This window comes from Centroberyx affinis, unplaced genomic scaffold, assembly GCF_046629955.1.
Source record: "Centroberyx affinis isolate AG114_WGS23_722 - 3 ecotype Tasmania unplaced genomic scaffold, CSIRO-AGI_Caff_v1 ptg006557l_1, whole genome shotgun sequence".
Taxonomy (NCBI): Eukaryota; Metazoa; Chordata; class Actinopteri; order Beryciformes; family Berycidae; genus Centroberyx; species Centroberyx affinis.
The window spans coordinates 8,653-25,000 of NW_027283319.1; the positions used below are offsets into that span (position 1 = coordinate 8,653).

A 16,348-nucleotide genomic window follows, 5' to 3' on the forward strand; every position below is an offset into this window, starting at 1 on the left:
TTCAGTTTTCTCAGCAGAACAGGAGGAAACATTGAGAAAGAGTTCAGTCTATATATTTGTTCTATACAACACAAACAAATACATTCTCTCAAGAGATTCTGTATTTCAATATGATGAATTCTTATCAACATCATCCGTTGTTTCATAAATTTATTTTGATGCGTTTTGTAGTTTTTCAACCTCTTCGTTGTTTTGGTGCTTTGTTCAAGTTATGGATTCGTTATAACTCTCTTTTCATTTACACATCGATCAATATAGTGAACATCTACACTCCTCCTCTCCTTCATCACCCCCCCCCCCTCCACCCAAGCCCCTCCCCCCACCCCACCCTCCCCACTTTAACTGCGCAGGAGTGTTGCATTGTGGGTAGGTTGTAGGCGACCCACTTGTTGTTCACTCCAACGCCTCTGTGGAGGAAAAAGGAAGAAGATGAGAAAGTGTTGATAGAATGAAACACTCATGTAATACACCCCCCCCCCCCACACACACACACACAGACAGACACACCTAACACCCCCCCCCCACACACACACACACACAAAGCTGTTTGAAACTGTGATTTTAAGAATAAATTATTTTTGCTCCTCATAGAATTTATCTGACCAAACAGGAAGTGACCTCTAAGCCACTACTTCCTGTGTGACTCACCTGCTTCCTGTCTGCTCACATCTGATTGGAGAAGGAGGTCGGCGCCCCCTGCTGTCCGTAACCCTGACCGAACTCCGCCTCCTGCAGGAGACGACAGGCAGGAACAACATGAACTGACCTGACATCTGTTCTGTCGTCATGGAGACTGGTACTCAGAGAGTAAAATATACTAATTCACATTGACTACTATTACAAATACTACTACCACCGCTACTACTGCTACTGCAAATTCTAAGGCAAAAGACATTTATAATTTGGACACTTGTTTCATTAAGAAATACAGCTCTATATTGATAAGACCTGTGACTCATCTCATCAATTTATCAATTAGGACCAGCAAATTCCCAAATAACTGGAAAAAAGCAGTCATTACACCAGTCTTCAAAGCAGGGGATCATGATCTGATATGCAACTATCGCCCTATTTCTGTTCTTCCTGTCCTGTCCTGTGTACTTGAGAAGGTTGTGGCAGCACAGCTAGTTGACCATCTAGAGACCAATCAACTCCTTCATTCACAACAATTTGGTTTTAGACCAAAATACTCCACAGAAACTGCAAATCATTATTTCATTGAAAATGTAAAGCGTTCCTTGGATGGGGGTAATGTCGTGGGGGCTTGAGTGTTTCTTGACCTGAAGAAGACGTTTGACACCACGGCATTCTCCTGTCTAAGTTGTCTACATTCAATTTTTCTAAACAAGCAGTTGATTGGTTTGAGTCATATCTTCAGACTAGAGAGCAGTGTGTGAAAGTTGACCAAGAAAAGTCGTCCCTTTTAAACAACAGAATGGGTATTCCCCAAGGTTCAATCCTTGGTCCGCTGCTTTTCAGTCTGTTTATAAACGACCTGCCCAGAGGCCGGCTGCCAGCTTTATGCAGATGACGCGGTCTTATATGTACCAGCTAAATCACCTAGCAAGGCAGCGAAGATCCTAACTGCATATTTGGATGATGTCCATCAGTGGCTGCAACATAATCATCTTGTATTGAATTTAAAAAAAAACTGTTTCTATGTGTTTCTCCATTAGAAAACAGGGCTCACTTAAAAATTTTAAAATCAAGATACGGAATGAAGAAATAAAGGAGGTCAATGATTTCAAGTTCTTAGGAATAATCTTAGATCCACAACTTAAATTTGATAAACATGTAAAGAAGATTTCAAAAACAGTAAAGACCAACCATAATTGTTTCAAATTAATCAGGCACTATATACCCACTCAGGCAGCCCAGTTATTTATGCACTCTATGATTTTCTCTCATTTTTCATATTGTATGACAGTATGGGCTCAAGCAGCACCGTCTACAGTCAGACACCTCACATCCTTATACAATCAGGCACTGAAGATAATGGACAAAAAGCCTGTCTGGTGGCATCACTGTCACATACTAAAAAGATACAATCTACTTAGCCTTGAGAGCTTTACTCACTTTTGTTTTCTCAAATTATTTTTCACATGTATCAACAGTCGAGCCCCAGAGCCTCTTTCCAGATATTTCCAAAGACAAGACAGTAACAGAGTAACTAGGAGCCTGGTGAATGGCAGCTGTAAAATACCACATCACAGATCTAAATTTGGACAGTCAGCTTTCTCTATAAAGGGCTGTCAACTCTGGAACACATTACCAACTAAAATCAAATTAATTCCAGATATAAAATCTTTTACAACAAAGGTTAAGTGCCGGCTAAAAGCAAACCAGAGCTGTACTCATTTTTAGCTAATTGTACTCTAAATTACTATTGGTGTATGGTGTATGTGTATTGGTGTATTGTGGTATGTGTATTTTATTGTATTTCCATATCTGTAGTGTATTGTGGTTTTATGATACTGAAATCTGTATATTTTAATTACACTGTACATGTAAAAGCCCAACTAGGGACAAGAGTTGAAAATTAGCAATAGCTATAAACTCTCTGTGCATCAGATTCATGCTCTGTATTGGAACTATGTTAAATTGCATCATCCCTATCAAATAAAATTCAAATAAATAAAAAACTACTACTGCTACTGCTATTACTGCTACTACTGCTGCCATTGTATTCTACAGTATGTGTTGCTGTCAGTGGCCTGCAGGGGGCGCTCAGTGTGTCACCTGGTTGTAGCCCTGCTGGCTGTAGTCCGGCTGGTAGCCTCCCTGGTTGCTGGCGTACGGATCTTGCTCGTACGCCCCCTGCTGGGCGTAAGCGTCCGGCGCAGCCTGCTTCTCCTGAGGAGGAGGAGCTCGCATGAAGGGAGCGATGATGCCCGTCTCCTTAAACACGAACCACAGGTTTCCCCCCCACAGGATCAGGTTGATGAAACCAAACGCCTGGGAGGAAGAAGAGAGGAGAGAGGAGGAGAGAAGAGAAGAGAAGAGAGGAGAAGAGAGGAGGAGAGGAGAAGAGAGGAGAGAGGAGGAGAGAAGAGAAGAGAAGAGAAGAGAAGAGAAGAGAAGAGAGGAGAGGAGAGGAGAGGAGAGGAGAGGAGGAGAGGAGAGAGGAGGAGAGAAGAGAAGAGAAGAGAAGAGAGGAGGAGAGGAGGAGAGGAGAGGAGAGAAGAGGAGAGGAGAGGAGAGGAGAGAACCACAGAGGTTCAGTGTTTTAAACCCCTCTCACCACAGAGGTTCAGAGTTTTAAACCCCTCCCACCACAGAGGTTCAGAGTTTTAAACTTCTCACCACAGAGGTTCAGAGTTTTAAACCCCTCCCACCACAGAGGTTCAGTGTTTTAAACTTCTCACCACAGAGGTTCGGAGTTTTAAACCCCTCCCACCACAGAGGTTCAGAGTTTTAAACCCCTCCCACCACAGAGGTTCAGAGTTTTAAACCCCTCTCACCACAGAGGTTCAGTGGTTTAAACCCCTCCCACCACAGAGGTTCAGAGTTTTAAACCCCTCTCACCACAGAGGTTCAGAGTTTTAAACCCCTCTCACCACAGAGGTGTTGAGTCCTGACATCACGGGGTCGTGAACCTCGCGGCAGCGGTTGGCGAGGTCTTCGCAGGCGGAGATCAGAGTGAGCACCTTGTCCGGATCGGTGGCCGTCTTCACATCAGACAGACCTTTAGCCCAGGCCGCCGAACTGACCAACCACATGAAGGTAAACACTGCCGTCACACCCAGGTCCTGTCACACACACACACACACACACACACACACACACACACACACACACACACACACACACACTATGAATTCCTGTTTTTTCTTTATTCTTGATTTTGGTGAAAAGCGACCATTGCTGTGGTGTTTTGCACTACATTTCCCAGGGTTCACTTCAGCAGAGGTCAGTACTGTGATGTCACTGGTCCGACAGCAGCTGCCACGCCCAAAAACAAACCAACATGGCTGCTGTACTGAGACTAGAGAAGCAGCTACAAACAACACAACAGAATTTTAGCCAGTAAGAGCGAAGAAATAGCTAAACTGAATACATTAAACATTCCCCTTCTGAAGGTCGGCTGAGGTCAGCTCAGCGTCGGCTCTGGCCCAACATGATAACAACACAACAATAATAATACTGAACATGGGATTGTTTGAAGTGAAGGCCGATGCTGAAACGTGTTGGAGCGTTTTTGTTCTTTGAACAAGCCAATGGAATAAAGACTTTTTAACACTTTTCTATGTAAAGGAAGCATTGGTTTTGTTTTTCTTCTAAAATAAAGACTGTAGGCTGCAACAGATAAACGACAGCAAAATCAGTTCAAAGAAAAAGAGCCGCATCTTATCTCAGATTTTAAGTTGCTGTTTTCATTTACCCAAAGAGTTTGTATATTAACTCAAATTTACTCTGACTAGCTTTGTAGCTAAGCTAAGCTGGCTCAGGAGGCTTCGTCAGCCCACCAGTCAGAAGGAGGATTTGTCCAGACTCACGATCAGCGGCCCCTTGTTGTTCTCCTTGTATTTGTCGAAGGCGAAGACGTAGATGCTGAGAGCCGCGGTGGAGTAGAGGAAGGCGAAGACGCCGATGGTGACGAAGAACTCAGCGGAGGAAGAGTAGTCTCCGACCAGGAAGAGACGCTCCGGGTTCCCGCCCTTACAGGTGGGAGCGTCAAAATACACCTGGTGCAGTCTGGGAGGGAGAGAGAGAGAGAGAGAGAGAGAGAGAGAGAGAGAGACAGAGAGAGAGAGAGAGAGAGAGAGAGAGAGAGAGAGATGGACAGGTTAGTCAGTTAGACAGGTGGTCAGTCACACAAGTAGTTAGACAGGTTCTAGGCAGTTGCTAAAGTGTGTTAGGTGGTTGCTAGGGTGTTTCTAGGCGGTTGCTAAGGTGTCCTAGGTTGTTGCTAGGGTGTTCCTAAATGGTTGGTTGGTGTTGGTTTATCAGTTAGACAGGTGGATAGTTAGACAGTTTGTCAGTTAGACAGTTTATCAGTTAGACAGGTGGACAGTTAGACAGTTTATCAGTTAGACAGGTGGACAATTAAACAGTTTGTCAGTTAGACAGGTGGTCAGTTAGACAGCTGAATCAGTTAGACAGGTGGGCAGTTAGACAGCTGAATCAGTTAGACAGGTGGGCAGTTAGACAGTTTATCAGTTAGACAGGTAGACAGGTGGGCAGTTAAACAGCTCAGTCAGTTAGACAGGTGGGCAGTTAGACAGTTTGTCAGTTAGACAGGTGGTCAGTTAAACAGCTCAGTCAGTTAGACAGGTGGTCAGTTAGACAGCTGAATCAGTTAGACAGGTGGGCAGTTAGACAGCTGAATCAGTTAGACAGGTGGGCAGTTAGACAGGTGGACAGTTAGACAGGTGGGCAGTTAGACAGGTGGACAGTTAGACAGGTGGGCAGTTAAACAGCTCAGTCAGTTAGACAGGTGGGCAGTTAGACAGCTGAATCAGTTAGACAGGTGGGCAGTTAGACAGGTGGACAGTTAGACAGGTGGGCAGTTAAACAGCTCAGTCAGTTAGACAGGTGGGCAGTTAGACAGCTGAATCAGTTAGACAGGTGGTCAGTTAGACAGGTGGTCAGTTAGACAGTTTGTCAGTTAGACAAGTGGTCAGTTAGACAGTTTGTCAGTTAGACAGGTGGTCAGTTAGACAGTTTGTCAGTTAGACAGGTGGTCAGTTAAACAGCTCAGTCAGTTAGACAGGTGGTCAGTTAGACAGTTTGTCAGTTAGACAGGTGGACAGTTAGACAGGTGGTCAGTTAAACAGCTCAGTCAGTTAGACAGGTGGTCAGTTAGACAGCTGAATCAGTTAGACAGGTGGTCAGTTAGACAGGTGGTCAGTTAGACAGTTTGTCAGTTAGACAAGTGGTCAGTTAGACAGTTTGTCAGTTAGACAGGTGGTCAGTTAGACAGTTTGTCAGTTAGACAGGTGGTCAGTTAAACAGCTCAGTCAGTTAGACAGGTGGTCAGTTAGACAGTTTGTCAGTTAGACAGGTGGACAGTTAGACAGGTGGTCAGTTAAACAGCTCAGTCAGTTAGACAGGTGGTCAGTTAAACAGCTCAGTCAGTTAGACAGGTGGACAGTTAGACAGGTGGTCAGTTAAACAGCTCAGTCAGTTAGACAGGTGGTCAGTTAGACAGGTAGACAGACAGACAGATAGCCATGCAGTGTGTTCTGTCGGAGCTGAACTGACCTGAACGGATACTCGAACTCCACCTCGATGCTCAGGTCGCTCTCCGTCCGGTTCTTACAGTCCACCGACATCCGGAACATCCCAGAATAACTCCCACAGGTGGAGAACGCAAAGATGGCGAAGAACTGGAGAAGGAGAAGGAGAGAGAGAGAGGAGGAGGAGAGAGAGGAGGAGGAGGAGGAGAGATAGAAAAGAGAGAGGATATCATAGTGTGAGCATTAGTTCTGCTTCGGCACCACAGAAGAAGTCGAGGTGAAACTCATGTTGTGGATCTTTCTTTCAGTTTATAATCGGAGCTGATCTGTGGTCCAGATGAACGTCTGAACCTCCGTGTTGTCTTCGCTGTCGGCCCGCAGGAGGAGACAGGAGGCGGAGCCACCGAGCGGCCAATCACAGCTCTTCTGGTCTTGAGTCGCCCGGTTACAGTTTGGGAGGAGCAGGAAGCTACGGAGACGCTTTGACGCAGAAGTAGAAATGTCTCTTTAGTCTCATCGCTGTGGTCCACCATCTTCTAAACCATGCTGACCGCTGGCAGAGCATCAGACCCACTGAGCCTCCGTCCTGACGGGTCCGAGTCCCGTCCCCGTCCCTCTGCTGGTCTGTCCCGTCCCTCTGCTGGTCTGTCCCGGTCCCTCTGCTGGTCTGTCCCGTCTCTCTGCTGGTCTGTCCCGTCTCTCTGCTGGTCTGTCCCATCTCTCTGCTGGTCTGTCCCGTCTCTCTCTACTGGGACTGTCTAATAAAGCAGAAACTCACACTGATCGGCCTGATGTGTCAAATCTGACCCGGCAGAGAATATTAAAGAGTCTGGGTGGTCCTGTGGATAAAATTTTACTCAAACTTGACTCTAACTCTTGGGGGAAAATCTTTTTCAGGTTCCCATTATGTTCTATACAGAGCTGGGGAACATAGGATTCTGGGAACATAGGAATGACTCAGTTTCAGACGCTACATTATATCGGCATGCCTCGCCGACATCTCGGCTTGGATGAAGGAACGCCACCTTCAGCTTAACTTGTCAAAGACTGAGCTCCTTGTCATCCCAGCCAGTCCCTCTGTACAACAACAGATCAGTATCCAGCTCCAATCAACTGAGCTCATTCCCACAAAGTCTGCCAGAAACTTGGGTGTCATGATTGATGACCAGCTAACCTTCAAGGATCATGTGACTTCTGTTGCTCGGTCATGTGGATTTGCTCTGTACAACATCAGGAAGATCAGACCCTACCTGTCTGAACATGCAGCTCAGCTCCTGGTTCAGGCTCTTGTAATATCAGCCTTGACTACTGCATCTCCTTCCTGGCAGGGCTCCGGCATGTAGCTCAAACCTCTGCAGATGATCCAGAACGTGGCGGCACGGCCCAACAGAGCACATGTCACTCCGCTGTTCATCTCCCTCCTCTGGCTCCCAGTCGCCACCATCAAGTTCAAGTCCTTGATGCTCGCCTACAAAACAATAACCAAAACGGCTCCGACCGACCTGAACTCCCTCATTCAGGTCTACGCTCCCTCCCGCTCACTACGCTCTGCCAAGGAGCGGCGCCTGATGCTGAAGTCTCTATCCAGACTCTTCTTCTGTGGTTCCTCCTCTGCCACCACAGCAAGGCCCTAAGTCTCTATCCAGACTCTTCTTCTGTGGTTCCTCCTCTGCCACCACAGCAAGGCCCTAAGTCTCTAGCCAGACTCTTCTTCTGTGGTTCCCCGGTGGTGGAACGAGTTACCAAACTCCATTCGATCCGCAGAGTCCCTCTGAATCCTTAAGAAAAGGATAAAGACCCAGCTCTTTAGCAAATACCTTCTCACCTAATGGCCCGGGTAACCAAAAAAAAATAAATAAATTTGCTTCTATGCACTCTATGCATTGCCTCATAGCACTGCCTTGTAGCACCTATGTCCTGTTGGACCAGAACTTAGCTTTCTAACACTTACTCTCGTTGTTCTCTCCTAACTAGAACCTTGCTTGTGTAAGTCGCTTTGGATAAAAGCGTCTGCCAAATGTGAAATTGTAATTGTACATTAAACATCTCTGTTTCATATCAATGCTCAGCCGGATGCAGCGTCTCATACACAAACCAAACATCATGACAGAGGGTTAAAATGGACTCAGAAAGTTTTGAATATTAAATTACAAATAAATTGTTGAAATTCTAATCATGTGACGGTGTGGTTCTGTCTGCTGACATCTGACAGCTAACATTAGCTAGCTCACAAGCTAGCTACTCTTCTTTGTTGAAATTGTAGGGTACATGATCTGTACACTACAGTTTGCAGTGCATTGTGGGTATTTATAGTGAACTATATAGTGAATGAAATTAACCGTTGAGAATTCGGACACTAGTTCAAAATGGTGGACAGACTGTAGTTCATTGTCTCTGTAGTTGTAAAGGTTTGGACCCAGTGAACCTCCTGCCTGTTTCTCTGCTGCAGACTACGGAAGCCCACTGAGGACAATTATTCATACATTTTCTTTACGCCGTTTTCCTGTTTTTGAGTTATTTAATGTTGTTATCTATGGTTTGAGATTCAAGACTATGATCTCAAACCACTTCACTTCAGTGTGCAATTGTTTTCACTGAGTATTGTTCTTATTTGATTTGTTTAACTCTGCGTATTTTCTTTTTTAAATTTGTATCTCAACATCATTGCAAATAAGGGAAACCTCAATGATTCTCGAGGCTTAAATAAAGGTTTGAATCTCCAGATAACAGAGGAGAGATGAACGATGTGGAGACTGGTTTCTACTGCAGGACGTCACTGACTCTACTGACTCTTCTCACCTCTATTCTGTTCTATTCCCTTCTACCAGCAGGCTGTTCTGTCAGACAGTCACATGACAGTCACATGACATCACTGACAGTGGGAAGTGAACCTGCAGCCTGTTGCTGCTTCGTTCAGCTACACAACACTCTGCTCTTCATCATCATATAGACGCATTTCAGTAAAGCAGAATAATCATCGCTTAGCAGCCGGCTTAGAGCTGCCACACCCACACCCACACACACACCACCCACACACTCACACCCACACACTCACACACACACACACACACACACACACACACACCACCCACACACACACCACCCACACACTCACACACACACACACACACACACACACCACCCACACACTCACACACACAAACACTGTGCCAGGCAGGGGATTGGACAGAGAGTCTAGCTGGGAGTTGGACCATATCTGACCATCTGCCATCCTGCTCAGTATGCGTGTGTGTGTGTGTGTGTGTGTGTGTGTGTGAGAGAGAGTGAGAGTGAGAGTGAGAGTGAGAGAGAGTGAGAGAGAGAGAGAAAGAGAGAGAGAGAGAAAGAGAGAGAGAGAGAGAGGAAGTGGAAGTGGAAGTGAGAGGAAGTGAGATTGAGATATTGAATATAACAGCGTCTCTTCAGCCAGTTCAGCTGCTGCCTGGCTCATGGACCAGGCAGCAGCTGAACTGGAACCCCATCCCCAGGTTGGAGGATTGTATTGACCGGATTGGCGGGGCTCAAGTGGTTTCCAAGTTGGACTTGTTAAAAGGTTATTGGCAAGTTCCCCTGTCCAGTCAGGCTCGTGAGGTGTCAGCTTTTGTCACTCCGGATTCTCTGTATGTGTGCAGTGTTCTCCCTTTTGGCATGAAAAACTTTCCAGCGGCTGATGAACACTGTCGCTGCACTGAGCAATGTGCTCACCTATACTGATGATGTGGTTGTCCATAGTGACTCATGGCAAGACCATAGCTCTGTTCGAAACCGTTCCCTATTACAAAAATAGTGCACTATATAGTGTATTTTCTGCTAGTGTCCGAATTCTCAACGGTTAATTTGATTCACTAAATAGTCCACTATAAGATACCCACAATGCACTACAAATTGTAGTGAACAGACAGTGTACCCTACACTTTCTCCTGTATACCACAATGCAATGTGATCGTGTCTTACCGAAGAAGAAGAAGCAGCTAGCTAACATGTTAGCTAATAGAAACTGGTCTATTTACCGCTTGACAGCGTTGGCAAATCAACAAAAGATGTATCGGACTCCTCAGACCAGTTTCCTCTGTTTTTTTTTAAGATTTTATTTTTGGCATTTTATGCTTTATTCGAGAGATATAGTGAGAGAGAGACAGGAAGGTATGGGAGGGAGAGCGAGGGTAGGACATGCAGCAAAGGACCACGGTCGCTACGGGAAGGCCTGAGCCAAATGGTACGCGCCCTACTCGGTGAGCCACCAGGGCGCCCCAGTTTCCTCCATTTTGAACCAAGAGCAAAACTGCAGGAATCATCGTTACAGGTCAGCTGACTACAGGTCAGCTGACTACTTTATCCACCAATGCAGGACAGGAGGTGATATGAAAGCTTGTGCTAGTCGTTAGCTCACAAGCTTGTTTACCAAACCAAAACAGCTTGCTGCCATTAGCAGACGGCACCAAAGTTGACAAAACCACACTTGCACATGATTAAAATTTCAACAATTTATTTGTAATTTAATGTTCAAAACTTGTCAAAATCAATACGACCCGAGTCCATTTCAACCTGCTGTCATGATGCTTGGTTTGTTAACATGATGCTGGCCGCTGCCTCACACCAATATCCAGGGCATTTTTTTGATGCAATGATATTTACTGTAGTGTCTGAAATTTTGTTCGGTCGTTGCCCATATAAACACTACATGGGGAATAGTGAGTGAGGGAATGAGTGAACCATTCTGAACGCATGTCATGTCTGGCAGTTGCGTCAGCTGTTTGAAAGACTTCGTGAGGCTGGTCTCGTTGTGAATTTGGCCAAGTGTGAATTTGGTAAGGGGCAGGTCACGTATTTGAGCCATCAGGTGGGGCGAGGAACGGTGATGCCACGTCCTGCCGAGATCCAGGCTATCCGTAATCTTCCCGCTCCAAGGAACCGGAGAGAGGTTATGAGGGTTTTGGGCATGTGTGGGTTTTACCACAGGTTTGTACCAAACTTTGCTGCGGTTACAGAGCCACTGACTAGTTTGCTGAGGAAAGGGGTGAAGTTCATGTGGTCTGAAGAGTGAAGTTCATGTGGTCTGAAGGGTGAAGTTCATGTGGTCTGAAGGGTGAAGTTCATGTGGTCTGAAGGGTGAAGTTCATGTGGTCTGAAGGGTGAAGTTCATGTGGTCTGAAGCTTGTGAACAGGCTTTAGATGGAGTGAAGGCCATACTATCCTGTGAGCCAGTGCTGCTAGTGCCAGACTTTGGAGCACCTTTTAAGCTCGCTGTGGATGCCTGCGATGTCGGAGTGGGTGCAGTTCTGTTACAGGCAGATGCTGTGGGAATTGAGAGACCGGTAGCCTATTTCTCAAAAAAGCTAAACAAACAGAAGGCCTATTCGACTATTGAGAAGGAGGCGTTGGCGCTTGTGCTGGCTGTGAAACACTTTGACCACAATCCACTAACCTTTCTGGCCAAGTTCAAGGCAGCAGCTAACCAGCGGGTATTTAGGTGGTCGTTGGTTTTGCAGCCGTACAGTTTGGTTATGAATCATGTGGCGAGGAAGGAGAACCTTGTGGCGGACACACTGTCCCGGATGCCCATGGATGATGTTAGCTGAGGGAGTGTGTTCACTTTGATGTCACAGTTTGGGCGTTGACTCTTTGTCTCGTGTTTTGGACTTTTGGCTTTTCCTTCTTGTAAGGATGATTTGAGATGGGTGAGTATAAATGTATAGAGTGTGTATATAATTAAAAAAAAATGTATTAGAATAAATATAAAATAAGAAAAGGTGGTGTTGTCATGGCAGAAATTCTTTTGTATATTTTGTCTTCCCACAGGAGGGGAGGGATGTTATGATAGGACAGTTTGAGTAGTATGAGTAGATGAGTAGATGCTATTAATGTGTGATTTGGTACTGTGTTGTCATTGGCTAATATCTCCATCACCATTTTTTACCCAATCAGTACAAAAAAATGTTATTTTTGTTTGGGCATTTGCATGGAGCACACATACCAAATTTAGTGTGATTTTGACTTATGGTTCAGGAGACGAAGATTGTCAAAGGTTTTACAAAATTTCCAAGATGGCAGCCAATCTACCCAGACGGACTGTTATGATAGGACGTTTATAATGTTTTCTAGGTGGTAAGGTAAAGGCAGGATAGGTTTGTGAGGGAAAGGCTGATGTTGATTGAGGGGAGGCAGAGTTTGCCAATCCGTAGGTGGTTTCACCTGTGGGCGCGGCCGGCCCTAGAGAGTTTTTGCTTTAGAAGCACATGTCTGAAGGCATGGCGCAAAAAGGACAAATGGAAGCAGAAGCCCACGCAAGAGGAGCCGAACTGTGTTTCCTATCATGCAGGAGGCTCAGGGCCATGTGAAGACAAAGTATGATCCAAGTATTAACTGTCCTGCGATCATACTTCCTCTTCATATGGCCCTGAGCCTCCTGCATGTGGTCTCTAGCCACTTTACACGCAGACCACAATCTGTCTTTAAAGGTTGACAGCATTGTTTCTCCAGCTTTTGCCTCAAGTATTCTTTCCTTAACAAGTTTCAGGGGACCCCTAGCCCCATGACCAAACACAGGCTCAAAAGGGGTAAACCCTGTGGATTCACTGACTGAATCCTGCATGGCAAACAACAGAAAAGGCACAGCAGATTCCCAGTCTCCAGGATACTGTGCACTATAGGTTTTTATCATGCCTTTTAATGTCTGATGAGCCCTTTCCAATCCCCCTTGCGACTGAGGGTGACAGGCAGACGAAACCACCTGCGTAATGCCCAGCTCACTCACTACCTCTTGAAAAACTCCTGCCACGAAATTAGTGCCTTGATCATGCTGCACCTGTTTGGGCAGACCAAACCTAGAAAAGAAACTTTCCAGGGCTTCGATTATGGTTCTGGCTTTAATATTCCTTAATGGGACAGCCTCAGAGAAACGGGTGGTGACATCCATAATGGTCAGCAGAAACTTTCTTGGTCTTGGGCAAAGGCCCCACACAGTCTATCACTACTTCAGAGAACGGCTCTTCTACCTCAGATATGGGACTCAACAGGGCTAACGGCACCTTCTGATTAGGTTTACCCGCCACCTGACATGGGTGACAGGAGCGTCAAAACGCTACCACATCCTTATGTAGCCCAGGCCAGTAGAAGTGCCTCATGATCCTAGCCTGCGTCTTCGTGATGCCGAGATGTCCTGCCATGGGGGTTTCATGCCCTAACCACAACACCTCTTCTCGGTAACCCTGGGACAGTACCACCTGCTCAACTACACTCCACTCTTCCGTGGCTGGTCTGTCTGGAGGTCTCCACTTCCTCATCAACACCTCACCCTGTAGATGCAATCCCTCTGCCATCTCTTTACTCTCTTCCAGAGTCACTGAAAGCTTTCTAAGGGAGTCTAGTGTGGGATCTGTGCTGCCACGAGTGCATCGCGACTAAACGCCGGCAAATCACTGCCCCCACACATCTGAGCAAAAATGGTGTCAGCCAACTCCACTGATTGTGCACTATCCTGTTTATGTGTGCTCACATTCTCGGCCTGGGCTCCCTCATTGTCCTCCACACTAACTGAGGTCTCATTCAAACTCCTCCTAGCCTGAGAATGGGTTACGGCACACACTGGGAATGTTTCTGGATACTCCCTCTCCTGGACCCTGGTCTCGTCGACCTCACACGGTACCAGTGTCACCACTGGGGTAACTACCACTCGGTTCTCTGCCACATAATTTCCCAACAGCAGACTCACACCCTGCACAGGCATGTCCGGGGCCACCCCCACCTGAGCATACCCAGTAAAGACATTAGTCTGCAAAAACACTCGGTATAAGGGGACGGCAGTGTAGACACCTCCAAAACCTTTAATTGGAGCTATATTAGCTGAGGTTCGGGAGCAGGACCACACCTCAATCACTCCCCTTCCTGTCGTTTCCCTTTAAATGCCTACCTGCCCAGCATACCTGTTCGTTCTCGTTTACGTGCCCCAACCTCCCTCCCATTTCTCTCGATCTCTCTCGCTCTCCCTCTCTCTCTCCCTCTCTTTCCACTCCTCCTCTCTACTACAGGGCCCCCTGGGGATCAGCTGCCATGCCCGGGAGCAAGGGCGGATCCGTCGCCAAAACCTTCCCCACACTGCAGATGATTCGCCTACATCTCTTCATCCTCCATTCATCGCAGTCTCCTCTTCATCATTCATATCTGTTAAATAAACATCCTCATTTGCATTCAGTTGATGGTGTGGTCCTTGGCTCGTGAACAGGCACATAGGCCCCCAAAGCTGCCGTCTCAGGTAGGTCAATTGTTCCTGCCAGCAACACTGACTGACCAGAACCTGTATCCCGCAAAACTGTCACTGAAACCTCTCCTCAACCCTCTTCTATGGCAACCGACCCGTCTGACAAGAGCTCACAACTCCTGCAATCTCTGCATCCTCACGCACGACCACAATCCACTCTAGATGACTCCCTTCTCCGCAGCATTGGGCAATGAGACTTTATATGGCCTGGCTTACGGCAATAGTGACAGATAATCTCACCTAGGAAATAGGCTGGTTTTTGGGACCGCCCACCTACGTGGGGTCTCGGGACGGGACGCTCTCCCCCGCCGTTCTTTCCACCAACACCCCTCTCACTATCCACTGTTCCTCTCAGTTGACCACCAGACCTCTCCCACTATGAGTCTTTATGGACTTACACATAATTATCAGCCGCCTCTGCTGCCTTTGCTACGTTCCTCAGCTCCTGCTCATTCAGGTAGGTCTGTAAAACCTTTGGCAAGCTTTGTTTAAACTGCTCCAGCAGGATCAACTCACGCGTTTGCTGATAGTCATAAACCTCACTTGTGCACAGCCACTTATCAAAAGCCATCTCCTGCTGCCGTGCGAAATCTACATAGGTCTGACCTGGTTTTATCCTGTCTGTCCTGAGCTGTAGTCTATCGGCTTCAGGCACCAACTCGTACACTCTTAGCACTGCCTTTTTCACCTCATTGTAGTCATCGCTTTTGCTTAGATCCAATGACACATACGTATGCCTCCTGAGCCTTCCCTCTGATGCTCCTTTTCCACCAAATTAGCTCTGGTTCTTGAACCGGTTCCTTCAGGATTCTTGGAACCTTGGTGCTATCTAGAGAACAGGCCCGCGTTTCCACCAGTTTTGAGCGGAACCATTGTAATCAAGGATGCGTCATCAGGAGGGCGTGGCACAATGCACACCAGAGGTAAACAGTAGTAGCAAGATGGTGGATCGCATTGATTACCTGCGAGCTTTTGTTCTGTTATTACAGATATTTGTTTTTATCAAAAAAACAAGCATGGACCAACTATTAATGATAAGAAGATGTAGACGACTATTTCCATCCTCTCTTTCCAACCTGTAGAATATGACACGCCCACTGATGTCACGGTTCGCACTTGAAAACCTGCTATTTTTTGGTTCCAGCTGGGAACCAACTTTTCAGGTTCCAAACCAATTTATTTTTGGTCGAAATGCTCCGAACGGTTCAAAATTCGGTGCGCGAACTGGAACGGAACCCGTTCCATGTTGGTGGAAAAGGGGTATGAGTGCTCCCTGTATGAGCGTTACCCACTCTCTCTCAGGCCATCCTCTCTGTATAGCCATCTTTTCAAACATTTCGAAGAAGGATTCAACATTTTTATGCTCAAACTTGGGCACAAAAGGCAAACATTTATTTACATCAAACTGTGCCTGCTGCTCAAGCCTACGAGAGTCAATAGCCATCCTAGCCTTCTGTTGTTCCATCTTCAGTTTCTCATGTTGCCTCTCTGCCTCTCTCTCTCTCTCTCTCTCTCTCTCTCTCTCTCTCTGTTCCTCCCTGTCACTTTCCTCCTGATTACACTGAAGAAGAATATTATCCATTAACTCTGGCTTTCTGACATTTTCTGGGACCTCTAAATCCAAATATTCCACCAATTTCCACAATAGGGATTTGTCAAGTTTTACTAGCCATGCACGAGTCACCTCTTCTGTCAAAAATTCCTGTGGCTCAAAATCTGCCATTTTGCCAACCTCAAAACATTTATTTACCAGGGGAAAACTCAAAGGGGGGAGGGGGGGGGGGGGTCTTTCCCCGGACAGCAAACACGGTAAACACAACCACAGTGTTATATATGAGCTAAGAGCCAATCCAAAAACGACTTATTCAAAAGTATCAAAACGATGAGCTAGGCGTACCACAAAAGGCAATGC

General features: G+C 46.4%; 1 protein-coding gene across 1 annotated transcript in view; it reads right to left on the minus strand.

The window, feature by feature from the left end:
• Positions 1-331: 331 nt before the first annotated feature.
• Positions 332-16,348, minus strand: part of sypa (synaptophysin a) — a 22,664-nt gene continuing 6,647 nt past the window's right edge. The window contains exons 3-8 of the mRNA XM_071512822.1: positions 6,205-6,329; positions 4,497-4,695; positions 3,558-3,749; positions 2,740-2,955; positions 649-729; positions 332-407 (exon numbers count right to left, since the gene is read on the minus strand). Coding sequence (XP_071368923.1) covers positions 664-729; positions 2,740-2,955; positions 3,558-3,749; positions 4,497-4,695; positions 6,205-6,329 — 798 coding nt within the window. The 3' untranslated portion in view covers positions 332-407; positions 649-663. The remainder of the gene's footprint in view (positions 408-648; positions 730-2,739; positions 2,956-3,557; positions 3,750-4,496; positions 4,696-6,204; positions 6,330-16,348) is intronic.